We start from the raw sequence: 22,657 nt of genomic DNA on the forward strand, positions 1-22,657 counted from the left end.
ATTATAAATAAATCAAAAATAAATATATATATATATATATATAAATTTAGTTAAAATTAGGTGTGAGATAACCAAATTAATATATAAATATATAAATAAAGTAATAATAAATTATTTATTTATTAAAAATATATAACTATATAAATAATAATTTATATTTATTTATTTAAATAAATAAAATTAATAATAATTTATATTTATTTATTTATTAAATAAAAATAAATATAAAAATATAAATTAATACATATAATAGCAAAGGTAAATTATTTACTTAATTTATATAAATGGTATTATTAGTGAGGTAAATAAATATAAAATCATATATAAACATATAAGTTTAGTTATATTAGGTGGAGATAACTAAATATATAGATATATAAATAAAATAGTAAATTATTTATTTATTTATTTATTTATTTATTTATTTTTATTTTTTTTAAATAAATATATCAATAATAAAAATATATTTGTTTATTTATTAAATAAATAAATAAATATAAAATTATAAATTAATAATTATAATAGTAAATTATTTATTTAATTTATATAAATGGTAATTATTAGTGAAGTAAATAACTATATAAATTTAGTTATATTAGGTGTAAGATAATTGGGCAAAAGATAGTTATATTAGATAAATATTCCAATAAAATTATAAAGTTAATTCTGTCATTAGGTAATTAAATTATTACTTATATGGTTTAAAAAGAGTTATAGAAGAACTAAATATAAAGGCATAAACAATTGACATTAAGGAAACAAAAATTCAAATTTAACTAAAATATACCCAATAGTATCATAAATGGGATACGGTTAATACACTAATTAGCCTGAAATTAATAATAACCTAAAAAACTCAAACACTCCACAATATTAGGACCAACCCGCCAAAAACAAACTAAGGGAGAGGGAAGACAGAAACCCTAAGACCTAACAAACGGGGAATGAGGAGGCTTAGGAAGCCAAGGCTGGGACCCAGCAACTGCTAATCCTCCAGCCATCATCCCTATTAAGATTGTTTGGCCTTTTCTCAATCTCCAGGGCCTCTCTAAATTTGCGATGGTGAAACTGCGCAACTTTGGCAATGACTTGAGCCTCCTCTATACATACATGATGCATAGTCTTCTCTGCATGCTCAGCCAGGGCTGAGGACTTGGTCCTACCATGCCTTAAGTCAGCCGAATGCTCGCTAATCCGTTGGTTGATAGAGCGACCAGTCTCACCAATATAAGGGGTCCCACAGGAACAGGGAATGATATATACGCCCTTCATGTCCTTAGGGTCAATCGGGTCTTTCACCGACCTGAGGGAGCCCCGGATAGTGTTGAGAGGTCTAAAAGTTGCGGGCACATCGTACTTCTTTAGAATCCTCGCAATCCTGTCCGTGGTCCCCTGGATGTAAGGAAGGTTCACACCCATGATATGATCTTTAGGGACCCTATGGATTGAAGGCTCCTTCTTGGCCCGGAGGAAGGCTTTTTGACCGAGGTGCCTATTGTAACCATTCTTTTCAAAAACATCTAGGAGATGAGCCTTCTCCGTTTCCAGGCTCTCCTCATCCGAAACGCGTCAACAAAAGATTGGTTATGTGATTTTGCCGAAGATTATCTAAACAATGCTATGGATCACTGAAGTCTAAGTTCTAGATATGATCGTTAAGTGTCAAATGCGTCTTAGGTTAATTGAATTCATTTTACAGTTTATCTTGAGTTATGTTTTAGTTTTCAGGTCTTAGTGATGCGACTCGAAAAACCTTAAATGCAACTAAATGAGACAAGACCCTTTCAATTCGATGAAATGCCTACACTAGAGAGGGTAGAAACTACACAATCAAATGCAAAAAACCAAGCGATCCAAAGCAAAATGATCTTTCACTACCTTACTTTTTCGAAAAATAAACTAATGAAAAATTCATTCCAATTCCTAATTTCCTAACAAGCACATATCTAACAGTCCTTTCGAAAGAAAAAGAGTTCTTTTCCTTTTTCAAATGTCAATGCAATTCTAGTATTTTAGTGATGCAAGCTATTGTAGCACAATGATGCAACAAACTAGAATTTCAGACTTTTTCATGAAACAACAAAATACAAAATTTTCATACAATACTTCAATGAAAAAGTTTTTGAGACAATCAACTCTTCAAGCAAATGAAAACATGAAAAGAGAGGCTCATTCAGACTAATGAAGTGCCGACTTTACCAACAAAAAGACAAGTAATGTAATCCATGTCGAAAAATAAATGTTTAGACAAGCAAACAAAAACTTTTCAAACTTGTGTAATAGAGGTCAAAGTTGCAAAAGGATCGCAAACGAAATGCAATGAGTAAGTACACCTACAATTCGACTTATTGAGTTCACAAACAGCTGAATGGATGACAACCTAGATGCCCTAGTGTCACGAACCACCGAATGACTCACGGAATCAAGAAGAAAGATGATAAGCCAATAAGCAAACAAAACCAAATGAAAAGAAGCTTTCTAGTCAGGGAGAAAATGATCTAAAAGGCTTACAGGATCAAAATCATAAGAGCAAAACACACTTGCCAATATTGGGGACAAACCCTAATCTTCACTTACAGGCATCAGCGTGACTACCTAACTAAAAACAAGCGCCATAGGCTGGTCAGCGTGACTGTTTCTAAAAAGGTCACGTTGATCGACGTGACTGTCAGTGGATTAAGCACGCTGATCAAGGGAGCCAAGAAAAAAATAAAATTTTTTGAAACAGAGACTAGCTCTACTATTATGAATTTCAAATTTAGGCCAGTAAGTAGGAGAAAAGAAACAGAACCAAAGCGAAAAAGTGGAACTAGAAAATTTCACATGAAATCATGAAATCCAAGACAAACAAAAGGATTGGTTCCCCAGTGGAATTGCCAATTTGTGGTGAAGTAAAATTATAAGTGTAGACACAAACAAATTCCTCTAGCTCGATAATGGGTCCAGCCACAACAGATACATTCTATGGAAGATTTCCTTATGTTAGAACCAATTAAGAGGGCCTACCTCTTAGTACGCTTATCCCGTTTGATTATGTCCTTGCTTGCTCACTTCATCTATCTCTCGCTTCCTTCTTCAAGCACCTAAAACAAGTAAACAACAGCAAACAACAACTGTGATAATAGACGAATTGCAACCTACTTAACAAGTCAAGAAACATTAAGCCATGAATATTTAAGATAACAAATCATGTAGGAAATCAATCGATAGTTGCATATATATTGAATCAAGAAGAGATTACAACCATTGTCTTGACGTTGTTGTTCTCCTCTGACAAGACCAGGTTCCCACACACTTCTGCTAGCATTCCATGATGGCCTCAATCAACAATAGTTTTAAGGCTCTTCCCTTTAGTCTTCAGTCCAAACCAAATCACACTTCTCCCTCACACAACTAGATAGCTACAACTATGAATAGCTTGTTGTTTACTCCAAGCCAAAATAGCACTAGCACACCAACATTAACACTAACTTGTGCTTGGGAAGAAGGGAGGTTTATATAACATTAATGGATAGGATATGGATCCTCTTCTCATGGCAGAAGGTCTTATCCCTTGAGGTAGTTCCATCATTATAGGGGAAAGGAGCCCAAATTGACATCCTCGACCCCATCCAGCCAAACCATTTACCAAACTTCTCTTACGAAGCTTCTAGAGCTGTAAGCTTTGACTCTTAATTTAAAAAACTTTCCATAACAGGACCGGTGTGTCTGGAACATAGCTCAGTCGCTCTGGTCGGCTCTAGGGACAATGCTAATCATTGCACATTGGCGCGGGGAAGACAAGGGCCATTAGCGTTGGTCTTGTAAATTGGGCAAAATAGAATTTTAAGGGGAAATGGTGCAAAAGGGAATTGATCTACTCATGAAGAGGGACACAATGGGGGGTTTCTTCATGAAGGGAAAGAATTTAGGGGTCACTGTAGAGGTCCTCTAGGATCAAGGAATGGGGAGTATAGGGAAAGTGACAAAATGTTGTGTAATAGAAAGAAAATCCACTTGAAATGTGGAAAGCACTGACAAATTTTTTTGAGAATAGTAGTGACCATAGGAAGTTGGCTCTCAAGGATAAACTTTGAAATATCAAGATGCAGAATAATGACAATATCCTATAGTATCTGAGCATATTTAAAGAAGTTCGTGATGAACTTGGTGGGGTTGGTGTTAGTGTCACAGAAGATCACTTGGTAAGCCTAGCCCTTCTGGGTTCCCAATTGCTAGCATAGCTACCAATATTTGGTGAATGGGATGGAGAAATTACAGAATTGGGAATGCTTATGGTATGATTTGGTACAGGAGGAAATAAGGAAGAATACCAAATATGGGGCTTCATCTAAGGGAAAGGATGAAGAAAACTTTGAATTGATTGGAAATGGAAATAAGGGAAAATGGAAGAAATATCAAACCAAACCTGAATCCAACCCAGGAGGCAAGAAAAATGTTTGTCCAAAATTAAATGCTTCGATTTTCATGAATTCAAGCACTATGTCACAAAGTGTCCACATAAATATTTGAGCAAGAAGACCTCAAGAGGAGAAATATTTGAATCATTGACTTCAGAGTTCAAGCCTGACTTCACCCTTATCACATGCATGGCCAACATAGTGATGTGGAGAATGTGGTACTTAGACTCAGGTGAATCATTCCACATGAGAGGGTGTAGAGAGTTTTTCAGTGACCTAGAGGAGAAAGATATCCTGATGCACATCGAGCTAGGGGACAAAAGAAGTTACATCGTGATTGGGATTGGTAAAATCCACATTCCATGATCGGGACAAAAAAGAACATGCAATCTTGGAAATGATCCACTCTCATGTCTGTGGAACTTTATCGATAGCCTCCACTGCTAGACACAAATATTTTTTTATTTTTATTGATTACTTCAAGGAATTGTTGTATCTTCTTTATGCAAAAGAAAGATGAGACATTCTCCAAGTTCATAGAATTCAAGGCACTAATTGAGAAAGAAACTGACAAGAAGGTGAAGGTTATCAGGAGTCATAATGGAGGTGAGTATGTTTGAAATGAATTCGAAAATTTATGTGTGAAAGAATGCATTCAAAGAGAGTTGACAACACCCCACAACCCACAACAGAATTTTGTAGCTAAGAGAAAGAATTGTAGCATTGTGGGAGATGCAAGTTTTATGTTGCATGACCAAGGGCTACCATAGTCCATGAAGCTTTAACTGTAACATCCCCTTTTTCACCCTCTTGTAAATATTGTTTTGTGCATATTCATGTAAACTAATGTAAATTTATAAGAATTGTAAAAGATGATTGAACTGATAGTGGACATGGATTCAAAGTCCCACTATTATGGGAGAGGTGGCTTTGGTCAACATGCCACAAAATGACATGCTAGAAAAGTAGTATGTGGTGGAAACACAAGGGAGACAGATAGATGGAGAATGGTGCATGAAGGAGAAATTCATACAACAACGATGCAATAGAGGTTGGAAGAGAAGAAACAACAGGAGGAGTAGTGTGCTCTGGATCCCTGTATTCTCACTCAAGTTGAGGAGGGCAGAGTAACATGACACGCTAATAGGGTGACACATGGAGGCCCGCTGTCATGGTGACATGGTGAGAGTGATGGTGGGGGATACAAGTGATGTCGCAACACCACATAGGCTAGTAAAGGGTTTCATAGGCAATTCCTTGCTAGTGTGGCAAGGGTTTAATGGAAAAAAATTAGGTGTGCATAATTTTTAATCCCGATATCAAATTTAGACAAATTTTGTATTATTGGAAAACTCTCAATAAGTTGAATAAGATGGTATAGCCCAAAGTTAATTTTTTTGACCTTGGGAGAAGAAGAAATTATGTAACCCCACATCCATGATGAGACCATGGAGGTTAGGTTACGAAAAAATAACACCCATTCAAACTGGGTTATCCAAGGGAGTGAAGAGAGCATTATATAGTGGTATCAGAACCTCTAAGTTCAACACTTGGACTGTATGTTCTCAGGACAGAGAAAATGGAGAGCCATATCTAGAGGAAACAAATGTTGCACATATACATAAGATATGCACATATACAGAAGTTGCGCATATACAAAAGATACCAGAAGAAGATAAAATATCTAGAAAATGTTTGATAATAAATTTCCTAGGATAAGAATAGAAACATCAAATGTTATTTGTGACAATAAGGAACACATAGCCCAAGTGGTCTCCTTATACAAAAAAAAATGACATGAAAAAGTGGTTAAAGCACTTTGATGTCAATATTACATTAACATCCTAGAAGTAGAAAATCAGAACTTGCGGGAAGAAGCAAATTTTCCTGCATCAAGTGGTATTAGAGCAGGAGATCTGGAGATAGTAGAAGAATTTTATGCAATAGTATGGAGGAAAAATTAGAATGAGATTAAGGAAGCAACAGGTAAATTGGTTTTGGTAATTTTTTTTTTATTTTTTGATATTGATGACAAGTAGCGCATTTGAGAAGGATGATGTGGTGAGAATTCTGATAGCTACCGCAACTATGATGGAGAAAAGAGAGTGACTGGAGAAACCTAAAGAACAAGGAATGCTTGAAATGGGTTCTATAAGAGGGAATCATGAATTCCAAAAGACCAAGTACAATTTGAGAGCTTGGTGAGGTGATTTTACTAAGAAATAGGTCTACTAATGCAAAGGTGATTTAAAGGTCATAGTAAGCTGTTGGACGCTCACGAAAGAGGAAGATGAAGATGACTGTGTGAAGTCATTTGAAGAATTCAGAGGGAAGCCATAGAGATTCCAAAGAAATTGACATAAGGAAAATGAGTGATGAAGAATATGAGAGAGAACTCGTTGTGATAAAAGCACAGTTGAATGTGCTTACAGAGTTGCTACAACAAAATGAGGAGAACCAAAAGTATGGGTGGAACCCGACGAAAAGGGTTAAGTCACCTATTGAAATATTATGGGGCAAGAAGAAGAGACATAATCTAAGACATAGGTTGAAGGAAGAAATCAAGGCTACTAAGTGTGAGGAGACAATTCACAGAGGTGAATGTGAACAAGGAGAAATCCATGGAGAAGATAACAATGTTGATGGAAATTTGATGTTTGAGACATCAAATGAGGATACAAAGCCTTATTTTTCTGTTATGATTTGTTTATGTTTGTAGGTGTTATTGATGATGAACAACCGTTTGAAATTGTCATGGAAAAAGAGGAACATAGATGAGAACAAAGTTCAAATTATGTTCTCAACAGAGAGGAGGAGAAAAACTAGAATGGGATGCTTGGGAGGGATGGTGCACCAAAGGTAAAGATAGCTTTCAGTCTTAATAGTGATTGTGTGCTTGCATGTGTCACAGAAGTGATTATTAGTTTTCAAACTGATGCAAGTGGAAGGATGTTTTCAATATTTATTGTGAACAAGGATGTAGCAAAGTCAAAGGAGGAAGAGTTTTTTGGCAACATGGAGACAAAGCTCGATCAACAGATTGAAGTGAGACAGAGAGTTCAGAGAGAAACTTTACAAGCATGGAATGAGGCTGAAAGTATGCTTGGATGGTTGTATATTTTGGCTAGAAAAATTTCACTTGAAATAGTGAGCAACAACATGGTGAAAACTACTAGTTTACAACAAGGAAGGAAAAATCAGAATTATAGTGGAATTCAATATGGAACAGTACAACAAGATCTCAAATCCAATGATCATCAACAAAACTATGTATGGGATCGAGGAGGACATCAGCAACAAAAGCTCATGGTTAGGAGACCATGAAATTTTTCCTACCTTGAGAGTTTGATGCACGAGCATTAGAGCTGCCAAGTCATCAATAGTTTTAGTGATAACTCTCCAAAAGGGGTTTCAATATTGTAAAGGAATTATAATTCCTTAATAGTAAATATTCTTGGTTCTTTTAATTATTATATAATAGTTTAAAAAAAACAAGAACTATGGATATGAAAGATTTTGTCCATAAGGCAAAAGCTAATTTACCTTGAAAATCATGAGAGCTTTAGGGAATAAATCAGTAGTGATTTATGGATGTAGAAAAATATAGTTTTATTATAACTTTGTTTTTAATCCTTTTAATCCTATGGGCAAAGGTAATGGCCAAAATGAATGTGAGATCAAGCCAAGAAAGCTTTGAGAATAAATCAGTAGTGATTTATGGATGTAGAAAAATATAGTTTTATTCTAACTTTGTTTTTAATCCTTTTAATCCTATGGGCAAAGGTAATGGCCAAAATGAATGTGAGATCAAGCCAAGAAAGGAATCAATACTTTTGTGATTGTTATGTAATTGTATAGACATGGTTTTATTAATGAAAAGAATTTTCATTATGTTCACATATTGTCTTTATTTGTATGTGTGAATGAAGATTTCCAATTTTATGTGTAATTTGGAATTAAGCAGAGTTTCAGATTCTGTATATGGGTTTGAAATTGAATTATATGAGATTTAAATATCACAAGTGAGGGTGCATATATTTTTGTGTGTTTTTTTTATTGCAGGAACAAAAAAACAAGATCAAAAAGTGGTTAAAGGTGTATGGGAACTTTGATGTCAATATTGCATTAACATCCCAAAAGCATAAAATCATAACTTGTGGGAAGAAGCAAATTTTCCTGCATCATTTATCAACCACCTAGAGTGATTAAATATCTTGAAGTGAAAACACACTTCCAAGTTTTGTATTCAAGAAGTGGTTTGCATATCAAATAATTTGATTCTTCTTGGCACTTGATAGATTTGGGGTTAAGGTGGATCTATATTAGTACTTAATCTAATATCAATCAAATATTTAGATGATTGTAAACACAAATACTCACAAACTTTGTGGTCAACCCTTTTCTTCCTTGTTATCTCATCTTATTAGTCCCTGCCAAGGCACGACTCAATCTACTTTTGACTACTCATTAGTTTAGCTTTGACCAATATATTCTCTAATGTTTAACTTTATAAAATATATATTTATTTTTTAGCATTGTTTAAAAAAAAAAAATTCTAATCGTTCCATTGGTTTATATTTTGAAGGTCTTATTTCCACCTTCATGACATGTGTAATGGAGCATAATAAAATAATCGTTGTTTTAGTCAAGTTCTTTGCTAGAGCCAAGGTGTACGAATATGTAGAGTTGTATTTTATAAGTTTTGTGGCTGTTAATAAAAAATTTATTATTATGATGTATTTGAGAAGAAATTGATTCTTCCTATATTGTTACATCATCTTTATTTATTGATATATTTGAATATTAAAAATATTTATCTAATGATTTAAATGTGTATTATCACGACATTTTAAATTAATTTATTTATTGATTAAGTTTTTCCTATAATAGTAAGATTTTTTTTAATTTAATATAATTTTTAAAATTATATTTGTGCATATATTTAGTTTAAACTTTTTAATTTAACATGATTTTTAAGTCATTTACATTATAATATGGTAAAATATTTTATCTTCTAAACTATAAAATGTTGCCAATTTCTTAATACAATATTATTTGCTAAGATTTTTTTTTTTAATTTAATATAATTTTTAAAATTATATTTGTGCATATATTTAGTTTAAACTTTTTAATTTAACATGATATTTAAGTCATTTACATTATAATATGGTAAAATATTTTATCTTCTAAACTATAAAATGTTGCCAATTTCTTAATACAATATTATTTGCTAAGTCTAGTAAGGCATACATACTCTACCCTCCTCTGGGTTTGAACCTATGACCTCTTAGGAGGAAACACATGCTCTTAACCATTAAGCCAACTCAAATTAAATTGTTTTTACAAATTTATTCTAGAATTATGAAAACTTTTACTATTATAATAAATCAACATAAAAATATAATTACTAATATTTTAAATTATAATTAAATTGGTTAAAATAGTAATATACACCCTATAAACATAATTTTCATTAAATAATTTTAATCACCTTATTTTTTATACAAACAATAAATAATATTAAGAATAATAATGTAAATCTAGAACTTGAAATACTAACCAGTCTATACAAATTTCATTCTATATAAATTATTACGATAATTTTGTTTAAAAATAAATAAACATGTTCATTCAAAATAGTGATTTAAATGATTTACTATCCATTATATAATTTTAAATTTATTGAAATATATGTTATAAGTACAACTTAAAAAAAACCATGTGAAATACTAAACTTCAAAACGAGAATAAAGATACTTTGAAGGAAATAATGTTATAAATTATGTAGAGATTATATATATATATATATATACTAACTATAACGTTGTTAAAGTATACAATTTTATTTATTTATATATTAATTATGAAGAAATATATATTTTTATCACTTAGACTTATTTAATTAATATATATATATATATATATATAACTCTTTTGTTAAAATAAATTTATAATTATTTTATTTTATATTATATTATTATATAGTATATTTATTTCTAAATAAATATTTTTTTTCTCCGTAAAATTAATTCTATTAAGAGGATGTATGGTACAATATGAGGTTACAACCAAGAGAAGCAAGAAAACAGGTAGCTAGAAAGGATAGACTATCCACCTCGGCCCCTAAGAGAAAACAAGAAGAGAGCAGTGCTAAGCAAGAAGTAACAAGAAGAACAGAGTAACAAGAGCAGAACAAAGGATTCTACCCAACGTCGGTAGAATGAACTATTCGGCATTTTTTTCCTTTCTTTTTACCAACTTTGACCCACCCAAGATGACTCTGCTGAGCTGGCATGATTTGCAAACTGAGCTAGGTTGACGGAGAGGTCTCCTTGTCTGAATCTGAGGGAGAGGACTCATGAGTTCTTTTCTGAGAGTTTGGTGGGACAGTAGATTCCTCAGGACCAGTCGATGGTGAATCCTATGCTAGCTTTGCGTCCATTCTTTCCACATCCCCTTCCTCTTCATCTGAGCTGGAATCAATTTCATCCATGGGGGGAGGATCATGAGGTTTCCAACTTTTGGATTTCGGCTTAGGATTGGCTTTCTTCTTTTGGGCAGGCATCGAGGGACAAGAGCTCTGAAGGTGCCCTGTGTGATGGCAATTTCGGCAGCGAAAGGTTGTGTTCTCGTAATCCAGGGTCTGAGTCCAATGGAAGTCTCCAATTTTGAGATTAATCTGATCAAGTAGACCTTTGCTCATGTGTCTATTTTTGCACAAATTCTGGCGAAGGTGTATATGCCCTTTTCCCCTCTAGAGGTGTCTATGGCTAGAAAGCGGCCTAGAGTATCGTCGATCCCTTGGAATACAGCAAAGTGCCATAAATGCGCCGAGAGATTAGGAAGTCTGACCCAGATGGGGAGCTTGGTGATGATTGCTGTAGAGGGATCGAAATCTGGGAACCAAGGGGTGAGGAATAAACCTGCTGAGCCCCAAAACCATGGGCCTTCAGTTAATGCTTTTTGGTAGTCCTCACTGAAAGCAAACACTACAATGAAGAAACCCTTTGAGCAGAGAAGAACCTTGCAATTGTTGGTCCAGTTAGAGTGAATCCATTGGTAGAGATCTGTTGTGTGTGGCCATAGCCCATTGAACCTACAAATAATGCCATGCTCTGCATACTTTTGGATTTGCTCATCCAACGTTGGATGCATTATTTCAATGGAGGGGGTTTCCTCCAGTTTATCCACCAAAAAAGGTTTGGGAGCCTGAGCTGGTGGAGCTGTTTTCTTGGGCATCTGAGCATGGACAACATCTTTGTATGAAAAAGCCGCAGCTGATGATGACTGTCCAACAACTCCCCCTCCCAAACGAAGGATAAAAATGATGGAGGCATTTCTCTTAATACTGTAAAAAGAAAGGGGATAAAGATCCTCAAGTTGTTTACCTTCGTGGAGGAGTCGTTGAGATGCAAAGGGAATCCTCAGCCTAAATTCCAAGATTTGCTTGAGGTCCTGCACTAGATCCGAAGAACTCACCCATTGTAGCAGAGTTTTGCCAGAAAGGAGCACTATCTGGATCTGGAAAGAGGCAGAGTGATCAAACTTCTACAGGGGTTGGCTAGAAAAATCGCAGCCTTGCTCCATGACAAATATTGCGTGTGGGTTCCTGGCGATGTCGTGCTGGATCCATAAGCTATTGGGATGCAGGGTTAATCTGGAACCCTCGAAGTTTGATTTGTTGCCTGTAAAAGCATCCAAAATCTTGGCGGCCTACAGAGGTCCCTCGAGGCCGAGTGCCGTCCTCATCCTCACTACGAAGCTTCCAACGACCAGCAGATGAAGAGTGTCCGCCGCCATATTTGTTGCAGTGCATGCACAGCTCGCTGAGAGCCCAACCCGTGCATGTTTCTCTTTTTTCTTCGCAGGGTTGCACGCGATCTTGTTCGTTGGGTTTGGCTTGAATGGATTCGGGGACCCTCTGAAGCTCGCGTCGCCATCTTCAGCAGGGTCGAGCAAAGGCCAGACGGCGACTGAAGGAAGGGAGGCGACGACAAAGAGATTAGGGTTCATCATTCTTAGATTCCGGTGGCCAATTGTTGTGACCGGTCACCTGGGATTGAAGATTATCTTTTACTATTTTCCTATTTCTAAATTAATATTAATATGACAATATTCCATGAATTGAAATTCCAAAAAAAAAAAATAATAAAAAAATTACTTAAGTATTTAGCGTTATAATTTAATTAAATAATTTTATATTTTAAAAATATTTATCTATATGGATGGCTATAATTTATTAATATTTATTATAATATTTTATTATTATTATTATTATTAAATTAAATATAAATATATTAAATATTAAACTATTATAATATATTTTAAGTATTTAATTTAGATTTAATGATGATGATGGTGGTGGTGGTTAACGTCCGATGAGACCAAACACTGGTCTATCGGACCTAAAGAAATAAATTATTTATTTTGATTTAAAATTTTATTTCTATGGTTAAAAAGCTTGGAGAGAAGCCTCCCGAGCTCACTATAATTTTGACATTGTAAAAGGCTAGGAAGGTGAGTATTGTAACAAAGATTGTGAAACTGAGATCTAATGTGGTTGTACGCGGGGCACTCTAAGAGGAAGTGGTTTTCATCCTCGATGTTCCTATTCTCACATATATGGCAGATCCTTTCCATCCATGGCGTTTTAAGAACTGCCCAACTACCTGTTTCACTATGGAGCTCATGAGAATTCGTTCTAATCTTTGCTATATTAATTTTCTTCTTTGAGCTAGTTAAAATAGAGAGATACTTTTGATTTGCTAGGGTGGGGTTGATGACCTTCTTATAGTATGTATTTTTCATTTTTAGAAATTATAAATTAAACTTTTAATAATTTTTAATCTTAATTGAAGAAGAAATAGTGTATTTTTTGGGTCATTTTTATTAAAAGAATTAAAAATCATAAAGTTAAATTATTCAGTGAATTTCTTAGACACCAAAACTAAAAAAGAGCAAAGCGAAAAGACAAAACTTCTCAAGAATTTTATTTTTTTACATAAAAATATAATATTTATTGAGTTTAGACTTTTGTAATCCATATTAATTATAACAACATTTTTCTGTAAAAATCACATAGGAAATAAACTCGTCCACGCGTTTTTAATTGACCAATGTAATTTTTACCCAAATATACTATTATAAAGATAATATTATTTTTTACTCATATTAATTTCATTTTTACATAATTATTTTTTTATAAAAAGTTAAGAAACTATTTATAGATGAATTTCAAATCTTCAAATTTGTCAATTAATTATTTTAATTATTAACAAAACACACGCATCGCCAGTAATTTTACGTTGGACATACCATCTCATACATATACATTGGGTGATGTTATCAACGTCGTGGGTTATAATTTTATTAACGGTGATAAAGATTCAATATGATAAATTTGCTTTTCAGGGCCAGAGGAATCTCAATGCTTCTTGTGGTGAAGTTAGTGTGAAGAAAAAGGACGCTATGTGCAGTGATATCTTTTGAAAAATACCAAAGACTAGATCTTGCTATACAAGAATTTTCATTTTTTTAACTCTGTGCACACCATAACAATAAATTCCAGTTTCAAGAAACTTGTTGTCAATACTTTGTGCTTCAGATATCTTACAAGAACTCATAGGAAGATCATCATCTGCTTGAATTCAGAAAAGTGAACCTTCCCATCAAAGTTAATGTCCACCTTGCTAATCATATTCTCACGGCTCTGAAATATCTCCTCCTTCCTTCATTCCCAACGATTCTAAAATCTTCTGCAGCTCAGAAGCGCGTATGTGCCCATTTCCATCTCTGTCGAACACATTAGACACCGCACCATGACATCCCAACCCATTGTCAGCATGCTCGCCGTTCCAGAGGTTGTTGCACAGACTCAAAAACTCATCAAACCCAAGAGATTCTGATGACCCATGAAAATCCTAACATGTGATCTAAGCTTACATTCAGACCCAGATTGTTTAACATCCTCTTGATATCTTCATTGCTGATCAGTCCATCTAAATCTTTGTCAAATACATTGAAGATTCTCAGCAAGTCCTTAGGGAGCATTAATGCAGACATGAGTTTGGTGTTTTCTGATCCAGACCCTATAAATTCTGCATTGTTTCTATCATCTTTTCCATCCTCAACTGCCCTATGCTCGATATAATTTTAGCCGTATGACAAAAGGCTGCTACAATAGAACTTCAAAACAGAATCCCCCCACCTACGTCCAGAGGGAAATACTTCTCCGCATGCTGCTTCACTACGTCCAAAGGGAAATGCTTCTCCGCATGCTGCTTCAGAATCACCAGATGATTAAATTTTCCCACATCGATGTGCGTAAGAGCCTTGTCGAAGAGATGTTCACGAGGCAGAGTCGAGCAGACAACTCCGAAAACACAAAACCAATACAAAAAAATTCAGGTACTTCTAAAGCACAACCTTAAAATGTCCACGCGGGAATTCAAAATTCAAAATTTAAATTTTCCAAAACGTCATCCCATGGATCCGCCTGGCAACCAATATACGCAGAGGGATGCCCTGGGGATGTGAAGCCATGAGAGATGGGAATGAGTAGATGCCTGGTTCGATGGCCATAGATCGCGACGAATATGGTTAAGGAACATTAAAGAGCATTAATATATCATAAGCTATATATATGCATTAATATATTTTATTTTATGTTTATATTGGTTATCTTATGGGATGACCTCAAATCTCTCCAAGGCAAGGATTTAGCAGTAATCCGTAAGTAGATAAACTGGTGGTATATGTCCCATCCAAATCCCCGACCAGTTAAGTTAGGTGGGATGTTAACACAGGCAAACGATAACAAGTAAAACAGTGACTAACATCTTGTTCCTTGAAAGCTAGTGGTACCGCTGAACCAATATCTATCAACTAGATATAGGTGGAGAAACATAGGAGTGGTTTATCAACATAGGAGAGGAGTGGTTATCGATATGGAGGAATTGTTTGGACGGTTAAAAGTAGTCAGAATTTAGTCAAAAAAATAGAAATAAATTCAGTACCATCAAAAACTTCTAAAACATTTAAAATTATGACTTTTGACAGTGTTTATCTAAATTTATAAAAATCTTTGGTTCCATTACCGAAACGTTATTCTACACCATAGTATGGATTTACATGATATTTCTTGTTCGAAGCTATATAATGACATTTACCAACCATATGCATGGGCTTGATCCATGGTTCATCACTTATATTGGTCATTTATATATAAATTAGGATATGGAGATTGTGACATTGAATTTTTACACCCCTTGCGATGGCTTAAATATACAAACACGCCTTAGTGATTTGGTGCAACGGAAAATAAGTAATTTGGAGTATAGTTAAGAATGGCAAGGTCAAAGAAGAAAGCCTCCAAGCCTGTTAAAAATGTGTCTCCCTCCTCTACTAAACTAGAAGGCAACCCATTAGAATACATTTTATTTGAAACCCCAAAGTTTGATGGAAAGTTTGATGTATGGGAAATAATGATGAGGGCTTTCCTAATGTCTGAGGGAATTGAAGTCTGGGAGTCAGTGATTGATGACAACAAGATGGATAAAGAATCCATGGAGTATGATGCACAAGCAGCAAAACTAATCTTGGATGGACTCCCTGATTCTGTGAAGAGGAATCTAGGAAAATATACATCAGCAAAGGATATATGGGACAGACTGCATGACCTTCATGCAAAGGGAGCACTGATCATGACAATGAGTCAAGAAGAACCCATCATAGAAGCTGAGAATGAAAATCTTGACCTCATCAAGCTTCAAGTAAGAGAAAGGGATGAAGAGCTTGCCAAGCTCAAGAAGGAGCTTGATCAATGCAAGAGGAAACATCATGAAGAAGTCATATCCATGACAAATCAGTTGAATGAAGCAAAGAAGCACGCAGATGCCTTGACAAGTCAACTTGAAGAAAGACACAAGAGAGTGAACAAACTTGTAGAAGAGATTGGACAGTACAAGGTAGAGGTCTCCTCCCTTAAGTCCGAACTACAAGAAGCCAAGAAGCAGGCACAAGGAGCTGAAAAGAAAATGAAGAGCAGTCAAGCAAAAGATGAAGAAATCTCCAAAATGAAGACAGATATTATCTCCTTCAAAATAGTAGCAGCTGAAGCTACTCATAGCAAAGAAGAAACTGAGGAACAGCTTGCAAAGAAGAACAATGTATGTGAACAGTTAGAAGAAGAGATTGTCCTCCTCAGGAAAAAGGTTGAAGGGATGAACAAAATAATGAAGAGCTCCCAAGCATTGGATGACATGCTCAGCTATCACAGATCTCCATTTGATAAATCAGGACTCGGGTATGTAGGTGAATCCTCAAACAAGCATGAGGATGCGTTAAGCAAAGGAGATGTGAAGAAGCCAGAAAGAAGGTATGATGCTCCTAGTTCCAGCAAAGGCAAGAAGAAATATGAAGGCTACAATAGAAGAGATCCTGCTCCAAGTAGAAAACCAGCTCCAAGAAGAAATGTAGCTGATGGCAAAGAGGCAAGATGCAATGGTCATCAACAAAGGATCTCAAGGCGGCAAGGCTTCAGAAGTACATCAAGGAAACCTCCATCTCCCAGGAACCAAAGTTCATTTTATGGTTATTGTTACTCTTGTTCAAACTTTGGTCATATGGCAAGAGACTGTAGATCATTTCATGGAGATAGATGTTGTGGTCCCCGACAATCTCCAAGAAATAATTTCACAAGTAGAAATCATGAATTCTTATTCATGAATAAAGTTGAATGTTTCAAGTGTCATAACATTGGGCATATGGCACGAGATTATAACTTGACATGGGCTCTTACACAAGCTAGACCCACACAAAAGAAGAAAGTTACACAAGTATGGAGAAGAAAGGAAAGGCAATCTGAAAACCCCTTGAACTCCCCAGCGGATCTAAACTTGTTTTGAGAAGAGTCTGCCAAAAGAAGACAAGCATACGCTAAAGGGGAGCTTGAATTTTTTGTTTGCTGAACTATATTAACAGTCATTTGTTGATGGAGGATGTATTGCAGCGCAGCAGTTGCAAATGAAATCTTTGTTAATCCCTCTAAAAGGTAATATGCAGCAGTGATGAAATCAGCAATGTTTTTGCTTTGTTTTTATGCAATATGCACAAAAATGCATAAAGAAGAAAAGATGGCAGCGCTCAAATGTAAAGAGCAGCAGTATGCAAGGCAATGAAACCCTCACAGCAGTGGGAAGACAAAATACAAAACAGCAGTTTGGAAATTTCTGTTATAGAGCACATGCACTGAAATGCATAGCAATGGAAGGTAGTTTCCTTCTATGTAATATGAGAGAACATACTCACAGCAGAGTGAGTATAATACACAGCAGTTAAAAATGTGATGTTTTTCTTCATATGCAATGCAGCATGCAAAGAAACGCATAAAGAAAAACAAGGACAGCAGATTTTTAATGCACACTGGATGTATAAGAATGTGTGCGGCAGCAGAAAGCCAAAGGAATTGCACAGTAGTGCATTGTGTAAAAAAAATGAAGACTAAGATTGTGTGAAGCAAGGGTGCATAAGAAAAGGTAGCAGCCTGTGTTATTTTTTTTTTAGGAGAATGAAGTGCCAAGAGTATGGGCACACAGCAGTATGATGAAATAAAAGGCAGCGACAGTGGAAATTGCAGAGGAAATGCAGCAGCAAGAGGTTATGGACAGCAGCATGATGGCAAGAAGGAGAAGCACACAGCAATGCAAATGTGAAAAATGCAGCAGCAAGAAGTTTTGAACAGCAGCACATGCAAAAGAAATTTTCCTTACAGCAGTAAAGGTAAATGTAATGAATTTGTTGTTCATTTGAATTGAAATGCAATATATGCAACAGCAGTGAGTGTGTTGGTTGCATCTGAAATGCAAGTGAGACACAGCAGAAGTATGATTGTAATGAGTGAAGGGGAGCACGCAGCAGCGTGAAGAAAAGTTTTCCCATTGTGAAGAAGGGAAGCACGCATAAGTGCGCAAGTAAGGAATTCTCACACAACAGTGTGAATGTGAGAAAGGAAAGGCACAGCAATGCAGAGTTTGCAAAGAAATGTAAGTGAAGTGCAGCAACACAACAGCAAGTGTAGACACAGCAGTGTGGAGTAGACGCAGTAAAGAAGATGGCACAACAGTGCAGCAGAAAATATGCAGCAGCATAAAAGAACAATGTAATGAGTTTGCACACACAGCAGTGCAATGATTGTTTGTTTTTGAAACTGCATGTAAAGCAGTGTCTGTTTGTAATCCCTCTGTTAACGAGGAAGGTGCTTTTCAGCACATTGTCATTAGTGAATCCCTCTATCAAGAGGATGATGCTTTTCAGCATAGTCATTGGTGAATCCCTCTGTTCAGAGGAAGATGCTCTCTAGCATAGTTTGGTAAATCCCTCTGTCATGAGGAAGGTGCTCTTAAGCACAGTTTCAGGTGAATCCCTCTATTAAGAGGAAGACAACTTTGATTGTTTATGAACTGCAGCAGAAGCAGTTGGTGAATCCCTCTATGCGAGGAAGATTGGTGAACCCCTCTATGTGAGGAAGTGCTTGGGTAAGATTGAAAGCCCAGCAGTTGAAATTAAGGGGGAGTGTTGAAATCTAATTTCAACGCTGCCGTACGCTATCAACCAAAACCGCCTGCAAAACCACAAAACTGCCCAGAATCATATCGCACCGCCATCCATGAAAAGTGGTTTCCGTATTGTTGAGCTCCGATGCGTTTTGGTGCAGGCACGTGGCTCTCGCCTGACGTAGGCAACTTTGACCCATCGGGAGGTAAAGCTCAGCAACAAGGTGGCTTCCGATATCATTCTCCATCGTTGGATTTGCTTCTTCATCCTCCACCGTCGATCTCTTGAAGGTGCACGGGCCTGCATCAAATTAAATGTTGCGTGGAGTAAATTAAAAGCTTGGTTGACCGCCGTGGAGGAAACAACATGGAATTTAATGTCTGTACGTAGATGGTAGGCGCAATTTTAATTTTAATGTTTTTATATAGTGGAAGTATGGGCAGCGATTTCGTGTGTTGACTATTTCTGTCTTCACATGTGATTCACATTAAAAAATATATACACGTTGTGTGTTAAAAAGAAATGGAGGCAGCGTAGGTTAATATATGGTAAGTTGTAAAATGCACCGTAGTGTATGGGAAGATGAAGAACGCATATGCCAGTTTGTTGCCCAATGTATGATGCATGTAGAAAATATTGCAGAGCAGTGTAAAAAAAAAACAGGGGAGCGCATGTATTATTTGTTTTTGTTGGTATTGCTCATTGTAAAGAGAAGGTAAAGAGAAGGGCGTAGTGTAAGAGAAGAAAATGCACAGCAGTGCATGAAGAAGAGAATAGTGTGAGCCAAATGAAAAGAGCTCGTGGGTTGAATCTTTTTTTTTTTGTGGAGCATTGTAAAATGATGGTGCAGTAAAAGGTGAAACACACAGCAGTGTGTAAAAAGACAAGAACAGTGTTGTAATGTTTTGTGTGGCATTTTTGTGAAACAGAGGTGTAAGAAAAACCATGTGTGGTTTTGTACAGAAGTGTATAAGGAAAATGGTGGAGCGCATTTGTATGCATATGTAAATTTTATTTTACAGCAGTAAAGTGTTTTTCACTGCAGTGAATGTAAAAGGGGATTTACAGCAGTAAACCCAGCTCAGTAATTTCTCAGGGTGAAAACAGAGTTTTTGTTTAATATTGTTTTTGGTGAATTCCTCTCAGCAAAGAGGATGAATGTTTGTATGAGGCTTTATATTTTAAGCAATAGAAATGTTTTTATGCTGTGTAATGGACTGTTATGAGTCATTTGGTTTTATTAGCTTCGCTGTGAAAAGGTCCTGGAAGAAATGAAACAGAGCATTGGCTCTGTGGTATTTGCTTGAATGGTTTTTGGTATTTTTCCATTTAAAAAATAACCAACAGATCCATGGTTCATCACTTATATTGGTCATTTATATATAAATTAGGATATGGAGATTGTGACATTGAATTTTTACACCCCTTGCGATGGCTTAAATATACAAACAGGCCTTAGTGATTTGGTGCAACGGAAAATAAGTGTGGGCACCCACATAGGCCTTGTTTTCACACTTGGCGAATTGGAGTGCTTTGGTGCAACGGAAAATAAGTGTGGGCACCCACATAGGCCTTGTTTTCACACTTTGGCAAATTGGTCTAGCGCCACACCAGGAGCAACCATGTGAATATCACATGGTGCCCTGGTAGCGCACTATCGATGGCTCTGGTTCGACACGATCACCCAACCGTGGATGTCAGTTAGGGTTTCGGATGGTCTAACGCTACCCTTCATTTGATTCCTCGATTTTCATTTGATTTTCTCCACAAACAGCATCTCGCGCCACCCGGTATCGCTCTGAAGTTTAGTTCCATGTGTCGTGCGAAGGTTTCTCCAAGTATTATACCTTCCCCTTTTTCTTATTTCTCTAATAGATTGAGATATGGATCTGTGCCAATGGCTCATATCGTTTATTCCTATTTAGAGGTTAAATTTTTGTTTTTGGGGTTTATTTATTTCCACTGTATTGCTACAAAGGCGCCAGACCATTTTTTCTAGGGATTGTCGTTCGATATTCCGAGTTAATTTTCGGGAATGAAGTTTACTTTTCCGTGTTCCTTTCAGGTATATGCCCCCTGGATCTCCTGGATTCAATGTTAATTAAATTGTGAAAGGTTTCTCTTTTCTTTGTTTTCCTCTAATTTTCTCTACGCTCTTCTTTGTATAGGAGTGCACATGTTCTTTTAGGTGTGGTTCACTACATTCACCACTTAAGTTTTGTGAATCAGAATGTAAGACTTTGTCTCTATTGCCAGAGCTTTTGATTAGGGTTTGTTGTTTAATTCCGAGCACTCTAATTAAGTTGGGTATATCAAGGGTTAACAATTTTTACCATTTTGATTAGGGCGTAACAGTGTTCCTCATTCTCTAGTTATTTTAATCTTATACCCTTTTCATTTAATGGAATATATACCATGTAATTAGTGTTGGGAATATGATCAATCCTAACAAAATCCAGTTCTCTTGATTTCTTATCTTTTTGTTGAAGATACCTCGAGAATTTTTTTTACCTATCCTCTAATGGTATATACATGTCAGGTGTCGAGGAACGCCCAACCGACTACCTCCTCCAGGTAAATGTTTATTTCTTTTCTCAAATTGATTCCCCTGCTTCTGTAAAATTATTCTTTCTATTTCATCATCTAATTTCATTGTTTTCGTTTTGTGGCATTCATGGCAGGTACCCACTTTGGAATGTACATTGTTTAAGCAACGAGTTTGTTCTCTTCTTTCCAGGCAACTCAAAAGACTAAAAGAATGTCTCCCTTTCACGTTGGATGACTGCTTGCATTTTTGGTGTCGTTCTTCAAGATCTCCATTGATTTCGACATTCTTACGGTGTCGAATCCTGTATATAGATCTAGATGTAAAAGCCAATAATGGCTTATTAGTTTAACTTTTCTTGAAGAAATTGTACTGGTTTATGGTTTTTAAAGGAACCTTTAGTTCAGTATAATCTTCAAAATTATGTGGCTGAAAAGGGCCTGGAGACATTATTTGTTTTTCACATTTCGGTAAAATGGTTTAGTTAACTTCTTGTTCTTTCCTAAATTGTTTACTTCCCTTCGTTTTTGTAAACTGAAATGATACACTATCGTTTTTGTAACGTGAAATGATACATTATGTTGTGAAGTGAAAAGTCTTCCAATTGTCACTCTCGTTGCCTTATAATTATGAATGGTCCCATTCTAACATACTTGAATTTACAAATTTCTATACTGGGTTCGCTCATGCAAAGTTAAATCTTGTAGTTTGTATTTACTCAACTATTATAATGTCTCTTATGATGGAATTTTAATCATAAGGAAGTCTTTAATTTACAGTGAAGAACAAGTTCTTAATTATTTTCCCGATAAATTTCTTCTATTTATATCATCCAGTATGTTTGAAGTTTTGGGTTATCCCATTCAGTAGGTCTGAAGTTTTGGGTTATCCCATTCAGTAGGTCTGAAGTTTTCGGTTATCCATGGATTATAAATCCTTGTATTCAATTGGTTTAATATTTGTTGGAATATTAATTCCTACTTCTCTTAGCTGTGACTTTTTATGTAAAGAGTCTCTTTTGTTTCCTAATTTGGTTTAATATTTGTTGGAATATTAATTCCTACTTCTTTTAGCTGTGATTTTTTATGTAAAGAATCTCTTTTGTTTCCTAATTTGGTGTGTGGTTGAGATATTTTCTCAACAAGTGATTGTGTGTCCA

General features: G+C 35.6%; 1 protein-coding gene across 1 annotated transcript; it reads left to right on the forward strand.

Annotated features, from left to right (window-relative positions):
- The first annotated feature begins 20,551 nt into the window (after nucleotides 1-20,551).
- On the forward strand, nucleotides 20,552-21,963 carry LOC149263124 (uncharacterized). Its single transcript, XM_089387160.1, has 5 exons — nucleotides 20,552-20,791; nucleotides 20,932-21,018; nucleotides 21,122-21,185; nucleotides 21,493-21,527; nucleotides 21,635-21,963. The coding sequence occupies exons 2-5, from the start codon at nucleotides 20,989-20,991 to the stop codon at nucleotides 21,848-21,850; spliced, it is 345 nt and encodes a 114-aa protein (XP_089243286.1). The 5' UTR covers nucleotides 20,552-20,791; nucleotides 20,932-20,988; the 3' UTR covers nucleotides 21,851-21,963.
- The last annotated feature ends 694 nt before the right edge of the window (nucleotides 21,964-22,657 follow it).

The sequence above is a fragment of the Pinus tabuliformis genome, chromosome 6 (genome assembly GCF_031772625.1).
Source record: "Pinus tabuliformis cultivar Carrire ecotype Pingquan chromosome 6, CPIR1, whole genome shotgun sequence".
NCBI classification, from domain to species: Eukaryota; Viridiplantae; Streptophyta; class Pinopsida; order Pinales; family Pinaceae; genus Pinus; species Pinus tabuliformis.

Coding starts and splice junctions, on each gene's coding strand:
- LOC149263124 (XM_089387160.1), top strand. CDS start 20,989: ATGAAGTTTACTTTTCCGTGTTCCTTTCAG. Junction 21,186..21,492: donor TAAGTTTTGTGAATCAGAAT/GTAAGACTTTGT, acceptor TATACATGTCAG/GTGTCGAGGAACGCCCAACC. Junction 21,528..21,634: donor CAACCGACTACCTCCTCCAG/GTAAATGTTTAT, acceptor CATTCATGGCAG/GTACCCACTTTGGAATGTAC.